Source organism: Haplochromis burtoni, unplaced genomic scaffold (genome assembly GCF_018398535.1).
Source record: "Haplochromis burtoni strain Fernald_Lab_line unplaced genomic scaffold, NCSU_Asbu1 Contig_142, whole genome shotgun sequence".
NCBI classification, from domain to species: domain Eukaryota; kingdom Metazoa; phylum Chordata; class Actinopteri; order Cichliformes; family Cichlidae; genus Haplochromis; species Haplochromis burtoni.
This window is the reverse complement of record NW_024582503.1, coordinates 665,505-681,295: the sequence shown is the minus strand read 5'-3', so window position 1 is coordinate 681,295 and position 15,791 is coordinate 665,505. Positions and strand designations below refer to the sequence as shown.

Sequence of the window (15,791 nt, the reverse complement as noted above, 5' to 3'; positions counted from 1 at the left end):
TATAAGGTACACTTATAGGCTGAAAGTATTGGTGTCGGCAATACTGATCCTGTATTTACTTGCTGTCGGATCAATACCAACCTTTGCAGGATCACAAAGCACTAATTAAAATGTGCCTAAACACGAGAAGTTATTTCTAATTAATAATACAGAAATGTTATCCCTGATTTTGGCCACCAGGGGCCGCCCTTATCCAAGTTTAAACATCCAAACCTGATTCAAGGCTTCGACTTCGATTTTTTTTATTACTTCACCCATCCTTAGAGGCCTGGAAATACTTATCAATGAAATAGTCAGTGGACTACTCATTTAAACAGTCAAAAAAAAAGGGAAGCAAACGAAACAGCATGAGGAACAGACACTACTTTTCCTTGAGGTGCGGGCTTCTCCTTCTAAAACGAATAACTTCCACATGATGTCATGTTTCGTCGTGGTAGTTTTGTCTTATCTGGCTGAATAATTCAAATGCTCCACGTGCATAACAGCAGAGAGAGTGATGGACACACACCCAGGAGACAAACACAGACCTTTATCACTATAAACACCACAGATGATGCGCGAAATCACAGTAAGAATGTATCCTCGCGAGAATACTCACCCAACATTTTTAAAAAATATTAATAATAATAATAATTTATGAGATGATGTGGCATAAAATCATCTCATACCGTCAGTGTAGTCCTGACTGTACGTGCGTGTGGCGGTGCCGTCACAGCTACGCACGGAGGAAAGCGGCGCTGCCATTGGAAAATATTTCCAGGGCTGCTGGCCGCTTAAGTGCCCTCCCATCCGCTTCACACATTATCCTGTCAGCCAGAGGTTACACCGACAGGGCTCCAGGCTCGCAAAAATGCGATTAAGTATAAACACCCAGCTAGTTATAAAGGTTTTGGGCTTCGCAAAATCTCACCGGATTTAAAGGGGGAACGCCTATGAGCCGGAGCGACCTCACTGTTTTCAAGGTTTCCTGTGGAGGTTGTTGGACGGGACAGCGGAGCATCGACTGAGGTGAGTCCGAGAAGTCAAGTTGGAAAACTGGCAAATCTGTTTTTTCACCTTTGGGTTTCCAAGAAAATGCGCTCAATCCGCTCCAATCAATATTTTTTCGTCGACATGGTCAGTGTGGTGATCATTGCCAGGCCAGTTCTTGCTCCTGTTAAGTAAGCCTGGCTGTCTGTGGAGGGTACAGGATGTTATCGTGCGATGGCTGTTGACGCGATTGTTCCACACTGGAGATAAATAATTATATAAATCTTTACGCCATGTGGTTTTAGGTGAGTGCGCGTTTAAAGTGGTGATAACCAGGCCTGGTGTCGCCTGCTCTGCTCCATCAGGTTTCCGGCTCTTCGCTCTACTTCCCCATCTCAGAGATGCTGCCCTGCTTGCGGAGAGTCCTGCGGCCTGCCTTCTCTCTCAGACCCGGGACTGGTCTGACCGGAGCCGCGCTCAAAACCCACCAAACGCCCGCTCTAGCATCCCCGGTGCAGCTCGCCTCGGAGACCCCGCTCTCCGTGGTGGTGCAGCGGTGTCACCTGGGCACACACCCCCTGAAGGAGCCGATGGAGCCCCTCAACTCACCCCGAGGAGCCAAGGAGTTTATTTATAGCCTTCATCCGTCTGAGCGCACCTGTCTGCTCAGAGAGCTGCACAGGTTCGAGTCCATAGCTATTGCTCAAGGTATGTGATTCATTACATGTGCTTTTATATATGTGTCCAGTGTGACACCCGCCCACCCCCTAAGCTGTGCTTTAGCATGAGTCTTTATGTGAAACAGTTCATGCTAGTCATATGTAACAGATAATTTTTTTAAAAAGTCCTTCTTTCTTTTGAAGTTTTGCTTGATATCAGTTGTTTTTGGTCGTAATGATCAAAGGAGGTGTGCCTTGCATCTATTATTCATCGCTGTATCCCTGGATACAGTGTGTGATGACAAGGGTTACCTCTGGGGTTACAAATATTCAGCCTTCAGCTTTATTACCATTGACATCTGGCTTAAAGGATGAAGTCACCTGTAGAGTTAGGAGTGTGCTGTTCTTAAAGCAGTACTCCCATTTTAACGCTTCTGAGGCATGGTGGCGGATTGGCAGCTTCTAATAAATCCTTCATAACTTCCTTACGAAGAGCTGTTAATCTCGAGGAAATGGCCTGACTCTTCCCTGACCTCTGATCTCTATATTCCCACTTTGGCATTTTCACCTTTATAAAGGAAAAGCTAAACTCTTGACCCCCCCAAAAAAAGAAGCTCTCTTATAATGCAACAAACCTTGTTGGCATTGAGACTTTTTCCTGATTGATTATCTTTCTTTTGTGATAATGGTAGTGATCTCTTCCAGGATCCAGAGAATATAAAAATAGTCTCAGTCAGATGCAGCAGTTTTCATCAGTCTCCAGATCTCGAACTAATCAAATAGCCATAGCAGAGTGTGCATCGGTCTGCACTACCACTATCAAAATACAGCAGTAGTATAGGTGTATCTTTTAGACCAGAGGTTTGGCATTTGGGCCACAACAATACGCCAGAGCCACTTCAGTGTTCCTTGACTTTGTTTTTCCAACACTTTAATAAAACACAATGCATTTTTACAGGCACCCCCCATTTCATTTGTCTGCAGTCTCTATGGTCCACGATTAGTAGTTAGGCCACAATGTGTTTGAGTCACACAACTGTTACACGTGTCTTCTCAGTTCAAAGACACGTAAGTTTGTTGTACTGGAAAGTCCAAAGCGCTTTTGAGTGTGAATATGAGTGTGAGTGACTTTCCTCTTGGGTCCTCTGGTGGACTGGTGATTTGTCTTCTCTCATGGGTGAGACGGCGCTTCTGCCAAAAAAAAGTGTTGGAGAAAAAAAGTGGCTTGATATGTTCAGCCAAGCAAAGAGGACTGAGTCGGAGAACATGTTTTTTTTTTCTCAGGCTTATACAGTGAGGTCAACAATTTGTTGGACAAAGACACATATTTGTAGTTTTTGTGAATTTGAAGTCAAACAATAGAAATTAAACTGCAGACTATTAGCTCTAATTTAAGGGGTTTAACAGTAATTTTGCATCAACTTTTTATAAACTGTCGCCTATTTTTTGAGGGTCAAAAGTAATTGGACAACTGAATAACAAGTGGTTTCACAGCCAGGTCAGGCTGTGAAAGAATGAATGCATTAATAATGGATAATATAATGGATTGCATTTATATAGCACTTTTCTAGGCACCCAAAGCACTTCACAATTCCACTATTCATTCACTCACTGGTGAAGGCAAGCTACAGTTGTAGCCACAGCTGCCCTGGGGCAGACTGACGGAAGCGAGGCTGCCATATCGCGCCATCGGCCCCTCTGGCCAACACCAGTTGGCTGTAGGTGAAGCGTCTTGCCCAAGGACACAACGACTGAGACTGTCCGAGTCGGGGCTCGAACCGATTACAAGACGAACTGCCAACTCTTGAGCCACGATCGCCCCACTGAGCCAATAACTAGCTTAGCAATACTAAAATGCCCGAAAGACTACAGAAGACAACTAAAGTGCATGATCACAGAATTATTTCCATGGTAAATGAAAACAACGGCATCTAACCATGTCAAGAATACTCTCAAAGAGTTAGGTTCATCTTGTCAAGGTTTACAAGGAAGTGAGTCTTTCATCAATGTGAGTACAGAGGCGAACAAAGTGCAAACCACTGGTTACACGCAAGAAAAAGAAGACCAGACTAGACTTTGTCAAAAAATATCTAAACAAGCCTGCACAGTTCTGAAAAATGTCTTTGGATCATCTGTCAAACCTTGTGGAAGCAGTCGTATGACATGGGCATATTGCTTACAGTGTAACCAGGTCAGTAGTTTTTATTTTTGATTTCACTTTTAGTAGGAGCAGCAGGATAAACTGTGACGTGTACAGGGCTGTAGTCTCTGCTCAGATTCATCCAAATGCTGTGAAACTGATCAGACTGCATTTCACATTATAAATGGGTAATGAGCCAGAGCATACTGCAAAAGCAACCATTGAGTTTGTCAAGGCAATGAAATGAGGTATTCTTCAGTGGCTAAGTCAGTCACCTGATCTCAATCCAACAGAGGATGCTTTCTAGTTACTGAAGATCTAAGCTTTATGCAGAAAGACCCACAAACAAGCAGCAAATGAAGCTGGGTGCAGTAAAGGCCTGTCAGAGCATCTCAAGGAAGGAAACGACATTTAGTGATGTCCACGGGTTCTAGACTTAAGGCGCTATTGACTGCAAGGTTTTTTTCTTCCAAGTATTAGCAGCAGTCTTTATATTTAAAATTATGTTAGTTTCATTATACTGTGAAAATGAGGGACTCTGTATAAAAATAGCTGTAATTTCTAAAGATTTCCTGCAACATTTTTGCAGAAACTATCTCTCAACATGTCTCCCCATGTTAGAAGGTTAGCATGGCTGTTTTTTAGTCCATTGTACTCCAGAAGTGTAGCGCTGAGGCATGACTTGGGTTTCGTGAAACGTAGCAATGACATTATAAGTTTATATGAGAAGGAGGCGGTGTGCTGATGATCTGCAACGAGTGGAGACAGAAAGAAATGGGTCGATCAATAGAGGAGAAGAGAGGTTGGGAATGAGGAAAAACATGAGCGATGGTGATGAGGTTTTACAGTATACGAAGCTCTCTGGGAGCACCCTGCTGTCACCCATCATATTCCTCTCGGGAATAAAGTGCAGAGTCAGTTCTTAAAATAAATATTCTTTGTTTTATTTAATAGCTTCGTGTTTTAATCTTTGCCAGTTACAATTATAGTGTCACAAAACTACAGCTAGATATCGGAAACTCTGTTGAGGCTCCTTGCTTTTTGTCTATGTTTTTAATATTGGTTTTAATCAGAAATGCTGCACTAGGCTCAGGACTGTGGAAGAAAGTATGTGCCATGTACGTATTTTCAGGGAAGCTACGTTTACTCTCCTGGCTGGTGATGAAGAAATGATTTCCATGATGATGCACAAACTGCGGGAAGCTCCAGAGTTGTTTAACCTTTAGAGAAAAAGTCAGAATAAACCAAAAATGTGTGCTAGTGTCACATCTGTACCACATCTTCTCGCTCTGGCATCTTCGGAGGAGCAAATAACCAGCCGTTGGACTGTTGTTGTCTCTTTAAAAGAGGAAATAAAAGAAAAAAATGAATCATTACAAAAAATATGCTGTAAATATACATAAAAATTCAAAGAGGGAGAATGTTGCAGAGATAGATATTACTGTTTTCCAAAAGTACATTATTATCTATACGCCTGCAGATGAAGAAAATCACCTATTTCAACACTCATCAAATCTTAAAGGTAATACCGATTCATGTTTCTCTTGAACCATTATGATACTTGCAGATTATCTTCAGCTTTCATTTAAATGGCCCATATCCTAGAATTCCAAATCATCTCAAAATAAACTAGAATGAGGTGAGAAGACACAGAAGCCAGTGTTTATGGGGCCTGCCTGACTGGAGCCTGCTGACATCCTCACCTTCGCTCTATAAAAACCCTGAGGGATTCTCTTACATACTGTGGATGCAGGCTGCAGTCTAGCTGAATCTGTAATTGCTTGGACTGGTCGACGGTCTCCCTGACTGCTTTGCTGGCAGGTAGGTTGAGTTTTTTGACAGGCTTATGAGCATCCATCATTATGCCACTTCCAGTCTGTGGGACATTTGACGCCAAACCCTTATTTTCCATTTTCCTGACACTCACATACGGCCTGGTTGACTGGTAAGGGTGCTGGGTGTCTGCCTGTGATTCGCACTTGCTGACTTATCTTAGGACCGGCCAGTCCTCTGGGTTAATGGAGTGTGCTGCGGTAGATTCATGGTGGTTGCGGCCATATCGACTGGATGCATTTTCCGCTGAGATGGATCGTTATATTAAATTCAGTTTATATTTTATATTTGAAAATGCTTGCCTCAAGAACAACAGATTCATACTGCATGCACAGTTTGCTTACATATTGAGGATTGAAAGCAAGAAATGTCATCCCAAGCTTTATATCAGTGGTATTTATCAACACTTAGGTCAAAACCACTACAGAGATGCTCTAATGTCCTATAGACAATAAAGCTGTAAAATTTCTCCTCATCTCAGTTTTAAACAGATTGTATTAAAAAGATGAGATAAGGATGTTGTTTAGGATGCTTTAAGCCTTTCGGCCATTATCATTAGGGTAAAGCTGGGTAGCTGCTAACCAACCCAGCTAGCTTGAGTAGATACTTTTTGGCCACTTCCTTATTTTCTCCAGTGGATCTGCATGTTTGATTTGGCACTTTCCTTCTTGAATGACAGTAAAAGTTATCAAAAAATATGTCAAATCTTTCAGTTTTGTTTTTATGAAACAGAGCAAGAAGTCTCTTTTTTTTTTTTTCTTTTTCCCTTCTTCAGGTTTTTGCTAAAACATTTTGCTAAAACAGCTAGAGCCCAAACCAATATATAAGCCAGCTGGTATTAGGTGTTTGCCTGTAATGGCTCCGTAGTGTAGTGGTTTACACATGCAACTAACAAACTAAAGTTCCTTGGTTTGATGCTGACAGGAGAAACAAGTCCATTAGGGTTGTTGTTTAGGAAAAGTGCTGACTGCTGTGGCAACCCACGTGAGTAAGAGAGTAGCTGAGACGGATTTTGTTAGCTTTTAGCCAGTATATCAGCACCAGGAAATTATTTTCATTTATCAAGTGATATATCAGAGTTTTAAATCCAATATCGATATCAGTATGAGTTTTAAACATCCTGTCACTTATGTCATTGTGACCTAAAGAGGCAAAGTTTATGATGAGTAATTTTGCTCTCTAAAATATGTTCAATACATGCATGATGCTCAAATAAACATTTTACAGTGTGCTCATTAAAGAAGTGGTATAAGGATGTGTGTTTGTGCATGTGAAGTAAAGCAGGGTGAAGACAAACAGTATGCTTTAAGATATAAAAGAGTGCCAGGGAGAGCATTAGGTGTGAGGTCGATCAGAATCTGGGCCTAAGCAGTGAGGAGCGACTGTATGCCCGCTGAATCCCAGCACTGTTTTGTTGCTGTAATGTACCATTACACAGCGTCTCTCTGTGGTACTGTAAGTGTTTACATTCTCTTCTGTTTTGTTCTGTGAAAATCTTCCATTTTTGCTACTGTAACTATGGTTTTTGTAAGTTTTTTCCTCTCATGTTACATGTAAATGTAAGTGCTCTGCTGCATTGCAAAGTAGATTGAATGAGTCTTCACATTTGTATACAAAGGGAGATACAATGTAAAGTAGGTATTCAGAGTGAAAGAGATTTAGTCCCCACATAGTCCTGTGCTAAAATGTCCAACTTTACCTAATCAAAAAGTATATTATCATACAATGCAGTTTTGGCCTCTTTTGATATTTTCCCCTGCTATATAAACTCCAAGTGGAGTGAATTTTTCTATAACTCATCCACTTGGATCTTGGAGTTGGGAGCAAGTCAAGAAAATTAAAAATGAAAATTGGATTTTTATATGCAAACAAATCTTGTTTCTCAATGTTCAATCCACAATTTTGTTTGCGCTTGATTCTGATGACATTGTTTACATGCATGCTTCTGTTGCCACCTTAAAGGCCTCTTGTTTCTCGGTATCACAGTGGATGACGACTCATCACAGACGGCTTTCTTACACCCCACTGTATCATATATGAAAAATTTGGACTGAGCAAATCTAAAGCAGCAGCTTTCTATTTTTATTTACAAGGCTCTGCTGCAGAGATTGCCTGCTGACCTCCGTTCCTTGATTGAATTTAAACACAGCACTTACCTTGTCAGGTCGCGGGACATTTTAACATCACCTTTTTGTTGGTTTCACACTGAACTTGGAAAAAAATTGAGGTAAAATACTTTGCTGCCTAGACATGAAACAAGCTTAAAAAAACTGCATTCACTGTTTTTACTGGAACAATTTAAAATATTACATTTGTCTGTCTGCAACTACTCTTGCACATGTTTTTTTTTCCACTTGCGTGTATAATGTGTCTTAATTAAAATAATAATAATAATAATAATAATGATGTGGGGAAAGACAAGTAGGAAATTGAAGGGAACTGTAGTTTTTGATTTAAACATGCATTCATTGATTTTTAGAGCATATCAAGCAACATTATTTTTTAATTCATATAGTGAACATTTAAAACACATGACTGTCTGGTTACATCTGTATATCTGCACACTCGCCCATTGGTTGGTTTTTATCTCTAAATCTCTGCTTGGGCTGGTTCCTTCTTGTTTGTGTGTCCAGGGTTGAAACCACAACCAGAAAAGCCCACGCTCTCACAATATAATGCAAAGAATTTAAAATACACTGCCCCTATTTCCGGAAATTGCCGCAACCAGTGTTGGGGAGTAACGGAATACATGTACCGCCGTTACGTATTTAAAATACAAAATATGAGTAACTGTATTCCGTTACAGTTACTGTTTAAAAAGGTGGTATTTAGAATACAGTTGCTTTGTTGAAATAAATGGATTACACGGCGGTACTTTCCGGTTTCATATTGTCGCGGGTCAGGACTGTTTGGGTTTGTTTGACAGCTACTTTCTGTTGTTCCAGGTGGCAGCGTTACGGTTGCCATGGTTGCAGGGTGACGCTCTCTCTCTGCGTGTTTCCTGGGTGAGAGAGCGCCTTTTTGTTGTTGTGCTAAGCTAATAGGCAGAATGCTACAGGTATAGCTCTAAAGAATGTAGCATCATGGGCAGTGTAGTCCGTGCTGCAGGGAGAATGGACTGCCATACCCGTTATGTGTCTGTGAGCGCAAGGAGGGAGAAAAAGGCGAGTGGGAAAGTATGAGCTGTCATCGAGCAAAAACGGGAGCTGGAAGCATGTAAATATAATAATAACCACTGCAGCCAAGAAGAGTGCCCGACGAGCCCAGTTGTAAGTAAGCTATTAAAACTCGACTGTACACTGTGCTCGTGTTTTCCTCTGAAACAATAAGTTCCGTTGGAGCAGCCTTTCAACGCCTCTCTTTGTCTCTCGCTAGCAAAGTTGACTGACACAACAAACTAAAGCTATTTTTCGGCTACGAGCCCGACACGGAACCGTATTAGTCAGAGGTCCAGTTCGGTGCCGCGGACCTTCAGTAACAGTAATAAATCACAGCAATAGTACATTCACGTAGTTGTAAAAAGCATGATAATATATTAAGTAATCCAAAGTATTCAGAATACATTACTCTCATTGAGTAACGTAACGGAATACGTTACAGAATACATTTTGGGGCATGTATTCTGTAATCTGTAATGGAATACATTTTAAAAGTAACCTTCCCAACACTGGCCGCAACTATAGTGAGGGAGTGCAAGTCGATTTTAAATGAACAGCAGAATAGGTCTTTTGGTCAGCGTGACTGCTTTCAATGATCTGATATTGCATATGATTCACATGTTTGTGTCCGTTTCTCTATTTGTTTTATTGGTTTTGTTGCATTTGTTGTAACTTCAGGTTGGCCAGCTCTCGCTTGAAAAAAGACATTTTAAACTCAGTGAGACTTATCTGGATAAATAAGACTAATAATAATAAAATAGTTTCCTACTACATATTTATCTATCATAATTCTGTTTCTACACTCATTTTATATGAGTGTTTGTTGTTTGTTGTATATTTGCTGCTATGACAACTCAATTGGCTCTGGGATTACTAAGTTTTTCTGATTCTGATAATAAACGCAACATTAGCATTTATTTCAAATGCGGTTGTTATAATAGATTATATCCGCTCTCCTTTTATACTTTTGATATACTAATGGGCTTATCTGGAAAATCAGCAAACTCAAGTTTGATCACGGTTAAAAGTTAATTGTTTTGGTGTTATTCCCTTTTTTTTCTGTCCAAAATTATCACTGTTTTCTTTTTACTGTTATAAAATTCTCCTGAGAAAAGTTTACCAGGTGTTTTAATGGAAAATAGTGAATTAACATCTCCACAACTCTCAAGAGAAACATTTAAGAAGGAGCAATTTGTAGTTAAGGTCTTACTCATGAGGGGCATTTAAGGCCTATTCCAGAGGTTCAGTTTGGAACAAGAACAAACGGAGAAAGCGGAGGAATGCAGACACTGTGTTAAAGGCTGAGTTGTTTAGATGATGGTTAAAAGGATGGAGAGAAGTGCTATACTCTACTAGTAATAATCTAGTGCATTGTGACTCCAGTTTATCAAACAGGAACATCAATAATAATTTCATCATTTTAAGAAAACTTTAAAATAAAAGAGAAAGAGAGAACCGAAAAATGAGTTCATGACATCAAAAAGAAATTAAAATAGTGAATTAGCCTTTGAGTTATAACCTTTCTGACAACCATTCACCTCAAATAAAGATTTTGAATGTACAAATAAAGCATTGTAGCATTGTGTTGTAGCAGGAGCATCGTATTGATCAGATTGCATATAGATTTTAGAGTTGTTTTTAAATGGTGTTTGCAAATTTAAATATTAGAAATATTAAAAGAACAACTACACGGGGATATTTAGTTATGAAAAATGAAAGTCTGATGTACTGTAATCATTTTTTTTCACTGTCTCGTTCAGTAAGCATAGTTTTGAGTTCACTGTTATTGTCATAATAAGATCATTATATCAATAGTACATCCCCATGCAGCAGTGTTGTTTGGCCTGATCATAATGTTCGTAAACTGATACTTGATGGAGAAATTAAATATCAAGCTGTTCCAGGAAAGTAATTTCAACTCAGTTCAATTTCATTTATATAGCACCAAGTCACAGTCAATTTATATTGTCCAGTAAAGACCCTACAATGATCCCAGTAATCAGACAGGCCCCTATGAGCAACCACTTGGCAACAGTGGGAAGGAAAAACTCCCTTTTAAGTGGAGGAATAACATTCAGGAAGGGGCAGCCATCCATCATGACTGGTTAGGAGTGATAGATTATTATTTAAAAAAACTAAATCGATACAGGAGATGCTGTTCATCTCCTAAAAAAATAAAAATAAAAAAAAATTGTCATTCTAGCCCATTGGTAGTTCCTAGGCAACACGATGATGTCATATATGATCTATATGCTGTGGATATAGATCAAGTTACAAACATAGGATCTACATAAATATTTGAAGTTTGAGTTTGAAGACTAATACACACATACTCACTCACTCTGTGTCTATTGTAGTAAGCATGTGACTGAAATTGCCTTGTGGATTTTCCAACAACATTGCTAAAAAGGCAGATTTAGTTACAGCTGAAACCTTCTTTACATTAATTAATAGTTGAATCCGTATCTTCATGCTCATCTCTACACATTTTGGGGGGTTTAAAGAAAACCTTGTTTCTATCGCCTCTCCCACTGGGAGCATAGATTCGCATATAAAGTTTTCTGTTCACCAAAAATGTCAGGAGTACAGCGGATGCTTGCAAAGATAGAGAAAAACAGAATCGTTCTGGAGCTCCTCTGGACTTCTGTCATCCTCACTGTTCAGCCACTTTGTGATGTCTACTATACGCCTAGCTTGCCCACAGGGCTGCTGGTGAAGAAATAACACGAGAGGAGATGAGATAGAGGCGAAATTGCCTCTATGGCGCAAAGGAGGGAGACTTAATTGGAGATGCAAAAGAGGCAAGCGAGCAGCAAGAGGATGGGAGACGGCTGGATGATCTTTATGACTTTGCTTTGTTTGTCCCCTCAAGTCTGAGTGCCATCGAATTAAGCTTCCTTTCAAAAACTAGTTCTTTTTCTTTAGCAGCTCTTTCCAAGGCACGACTGAAGCAGATTGAATAACAAATAGGTGATCGAAGCTTTTATCCTCTTTCCACAGGTTACTACATTTCAATGGGGCATCTATATACCTACTATTTTTTTTTTTTTATGCTCAATATCTTTTGCCGTCAGACAGCACGGTGATATTTCACTTCACCTTTCATGTTGAAAGGAGAAGCCGTGCCCTCTCACTTCCTTTTTTTACATTGTGTCCATCTTACCTGGGATAACACACAGAGGAGAGCACCTTTGAATTTCTCACACAGTATTATAGTGATGCAAATTCAAATGTGCTGGTGGGATGTGGCGCTCCCAGGTGGCGTTTAACCTACTGCGACGAAGCATGATCGCAGATTACCACATCAGTGGTGCGACGCTGCCATCCTGCTGATACTCGTCAGTCGAAAGCAGCACTGATGAATTATTTTGGTTACTGACACATCACAGAGGGAGGCCCGTAACAGTCCTGTGGAAGTTGTCTCTGTGACAGATAATTTATGTACTGAAAACACACCATACATCACACAGATACTCCAGTACTGTGTTTATGGAGTAATTGGATTTTGCTGCCAACAACAGAGGTGCAGCCATTAATAACTAATCAGTCTCAACATGCCAGTAAGACAAAGTAAGTGGTTTTTGGAAACGTTTCCAATCAGCTGCCACGATTTCTAGCATGCATCCCAAACATTAAGCGATACTAGAGTCAGTATTACCTTTGAATCAGGTCTTTTTATTGGTTAATTATACTAAACCAGTTTACTGTTGTTTACCACAACAGGCTTTCCATTTCCATAATGAGACTATTGATTTTGCTCACTCTTACTGATGGATCTAATTAGCTGCAGTTAGCTAATTAAACCACTTTAGCCTCCACAAGTGGGTTGAAAGCTTAGTCTAGAGGGTTTTATACATGTGTTTGATGGCTAAATGCATGCTGTGTTGAGCACTTCAAGCTCTTTATCCAAACAACAGCAGCACACAGACAGTAAACCTGGCTCAGGTTGTTGAAGCTTAATTGTGCAAAGGAGACAAAAGCTGCTAAACAGTAATAGCATCCAGGATTGGAACTGGGCAAACACTCCTGCAGCTTTTTACCGACGAACTGTGGTTGGTTAATGACATGTGCTTGGTCTTTGAATTAAGGCTAATCATCCTGTTTGGATTTAAGATGATGTTGCTGAGCCATCTAGTGGCTGTTTGCTGTGTAAAATCTCCATGCAGCCACTAGATGTCCTCAGACTGTACCAATCCCAGGCACCTGTCCTTCCCGCCCACTCACACACACCTGTTCTCACCTGTCTACTCATAGATTCTAAACCTGGCAGTTGGACTTGTTTAGTGCCAGATTTTCTTATCATTCATGCTCAGTACGTCACAGATTGTTGATGGCACCCTTTTTCCTGCTTCCCTTCCTGTCAGTTACTTTACCTGCCTAAAGGCTCAAATACATTTGCTGTTTGCTGGAGGCAAATGGCAAAAACAATGTAGTAATTTTTTTTCCACAGCTGTGACCCTTGTACTACATGAAGTTGCTTCCTCTTGCAAGTCCTTGTAAAGGAGAAAGTCGAGGGTTAGTCTAAAAAAGGGGAATAAAGTTAAAAATAAAAGACTGTGATGTTGTCTTTCAGCCTGGTGCCAATCGGGAACGTTTATAATTTATACGGGGAGGACAAAAGCGGGGCAGAAAATCACTGCATATGGTTGCTCTTTTTTTGTGAAGTCTAGGCAGATGGATCGAGCCATGAATCAAATTATACAGAAGCTCTGGTAATATTATGCACAGCGGGATGTGTTTGACATTCAAGGTGGAGTTTGTTGTGGCCAGCCTGTCCATTTCATCACGAGGTCAAAAGCTTAAAAGACAAGGATGGAAAAAATGTCTTTTTCACAAGGTATCACAACCTCTAAAGACACCGCATATTTACCTTTTGTCTTCTCCAAGCAGCTTTTCTCTTTGCTTTTGTCATTCCATGCTTTACTTTTGTACTCGGATGAGAATGTCTCTTTGGTTTCTACCTGGTCCCTTAGAGATATATCTGGCTGACTATGGCTGCCGATTCCCCCATAATGCTCAAGTCAGCACTTGCTTATCAAGGTTAATTTCTCTCCAGCCCTGTATTTGCTGGTTTGCTGGTTTGGCTTCACTGCTTTAAGCAACTCGCTAACCTTGGTTTTCCTCTGTGAAATAGAATTTAAATGACCATTTAGATGCTAAATATTTCACCGTTTTTACAAGATAACTATAAACTTGGTGCATCTGTGCTTTTTGTTGGTTTTTGTAGTGTGCAGGCGTCTTTTTGGTTGCCTGCTGTGTCTGGAATCAGTGGTTAAAAGACAAGCAGTGAAAGCAGGCCAAACAAAAACCAAACAATGAGCTGAAAGATGGTAAAATGCTCTGCAGAGCTGGAGGGGAGCAGGAGAATATGTAGCTAAGACTTTAAAACTTTTTACAGTTATTTGAGAAAAGTACTGATTACGCCAGCTTGAACTTTTTGACATTTTTCAGATTAAAATTTTGATTTATTACAAATGTGTTTGATGGTTTATGTCACATGCTTTAAATATCTAAGACCAGTTTGTTGCATAGTGGACATATATTTCATATGACTGACACCAAGCAAAAATATGACCTTACTGGCTAAAAAAGCTAAAACTAACACTGCAGTTGAACTGCTGTGCACCTGCACAGACAAACCACACTTCACGGCACAGATTCAACAATTTGCTGGAAACATTCCTCAGAGATTTTGACAACTGCACGTCCATGATGTTAATCTTCTGATCCACCACATCTGTAAGGTGCTCCACTGGATTGAGATCTGGTGACTATGGAGGCCATTTGAGTACAATCACTCAGTGCCATGTTCAAAACTCAGTTTGAGCTGATCTGAGCTTTGCCACATGGTACAATGTGGTCATAAAGGGATGGACATGTTCATCAACACTACTTGGTTTGGCTGTGGCGTTTACATGTCGTTCACTCCAAAGTGTGACCTTAGTATCTGGATGTCTGCAGAAATTGAGACTCAGTATTTTTCCAATCTTCTGTTATTGCATTTTGCTTGAGCCCATGTGAACTGTTCTCCCCCAACAGGAGTGGCACCAGGAGGGTTTTTTTGCTGCTGTAGCCCATCTCTCTAAGGTATACCCGGGTTGTAACAAGAGGTTATTTGAGTTACTTTTGTCTTCCTATCACTTTGAGGCAGTTGTTGCCACTCACTGGATATTTCCTCTTGTTCAGACTGTTCTCTGTAAACACTAGAGAGAGTTCCACTGGAAAATCCCAGCAGTTCAGCAGTTTCTAAATTACTTTGTCTGGAACCAACAATCACGCCATGTTCAAAGTCACCTTTCTTCCCCATTGTGATGCTTGGTTTGAATTTCAGCAGGTCGTTTTGTCCAAGTCTGCATGCACTGAGTTGCTGCTTTGCGATTGGCTGATAAGATACTGGAGATAAGTTGAACAGGTGTACCTGACGAAGTTGCCACTTAATGTTAAGCACAGGTAAAGCCGTTGTACACTGCTTCCAATGTGAACTTTTTGGCGATCAAAGGCAAAATTGAAACTGCACTTCCTGCTTTCCTTCTCTTCTCCAGTGGTTTTCCATTTGGCAGGGATTGGTGGTTGTTTTGTCTGTTTCTGAGTTTTCTTTCAGGGCTTTCCCAGCTCCCTAAATCGTCACTGAGGAAACAGAAAGCTGTATTTCTTTTTCTACCTGCCATTTAGAGTTCAATGAGCTCAAAGGGAAAAAAAATACTCTTCTGAAATAGAAGTCCTGGATTATGCATCTGCTTGTGTAGGTTCATGCTCCAGTGCTTTGTGTTTTCTTCTCGCAGAAGTAAACTGACAGGGTAATTCTGCGTTTAATGAGAAACTACTCATTATTTTCTCTCAGCAGACATTCGTGTTGTGATATGACATTCAGAAGTTCCTCCCCCGAGCACATAGTAGGGGTTGCTAAAGGCCAATACTGTCGTCCTCAAATTGGGTAAAACTGAAATAGTCTCTCACAGATCATGTTGAAAACAAAAGCTGAGGACTCTTCTTTTTTTTTTTTTTTCTGGACTGCATTGGGTCACTCAGAAT

At 40.4% G+C, this 15,791-nt stretch overlaps 1 protein-coding gene across 1 annotated transcript in view; it reads left to right on the top strand.

Annotated features, from left to right (window-relative positions):
• The first annotated feature begins 648 nt into the window (after nt 1-648).
• The window catches only part of LOC102288809 (transmembrane protein 65), a 39,143-nt gene continuing 24,000 nt past the window's right edge, over nt 649-15,791 (top strand). Inside the window, exons 1-2 of the mRNA XM_014337685.2 lie at nt 649-1,008; nt 1,335-1,677. Coding sequence (XP_014193171.1) covers nt 1,371-1,677 — 307 coding nt within the window. The 5' untranslated portion in view covers nt 649-1,008; nt 1,335-1,370. The remainder of the gene's footprint in view (nt 1,009-1,334; nt 1,678-15,791) is intronic.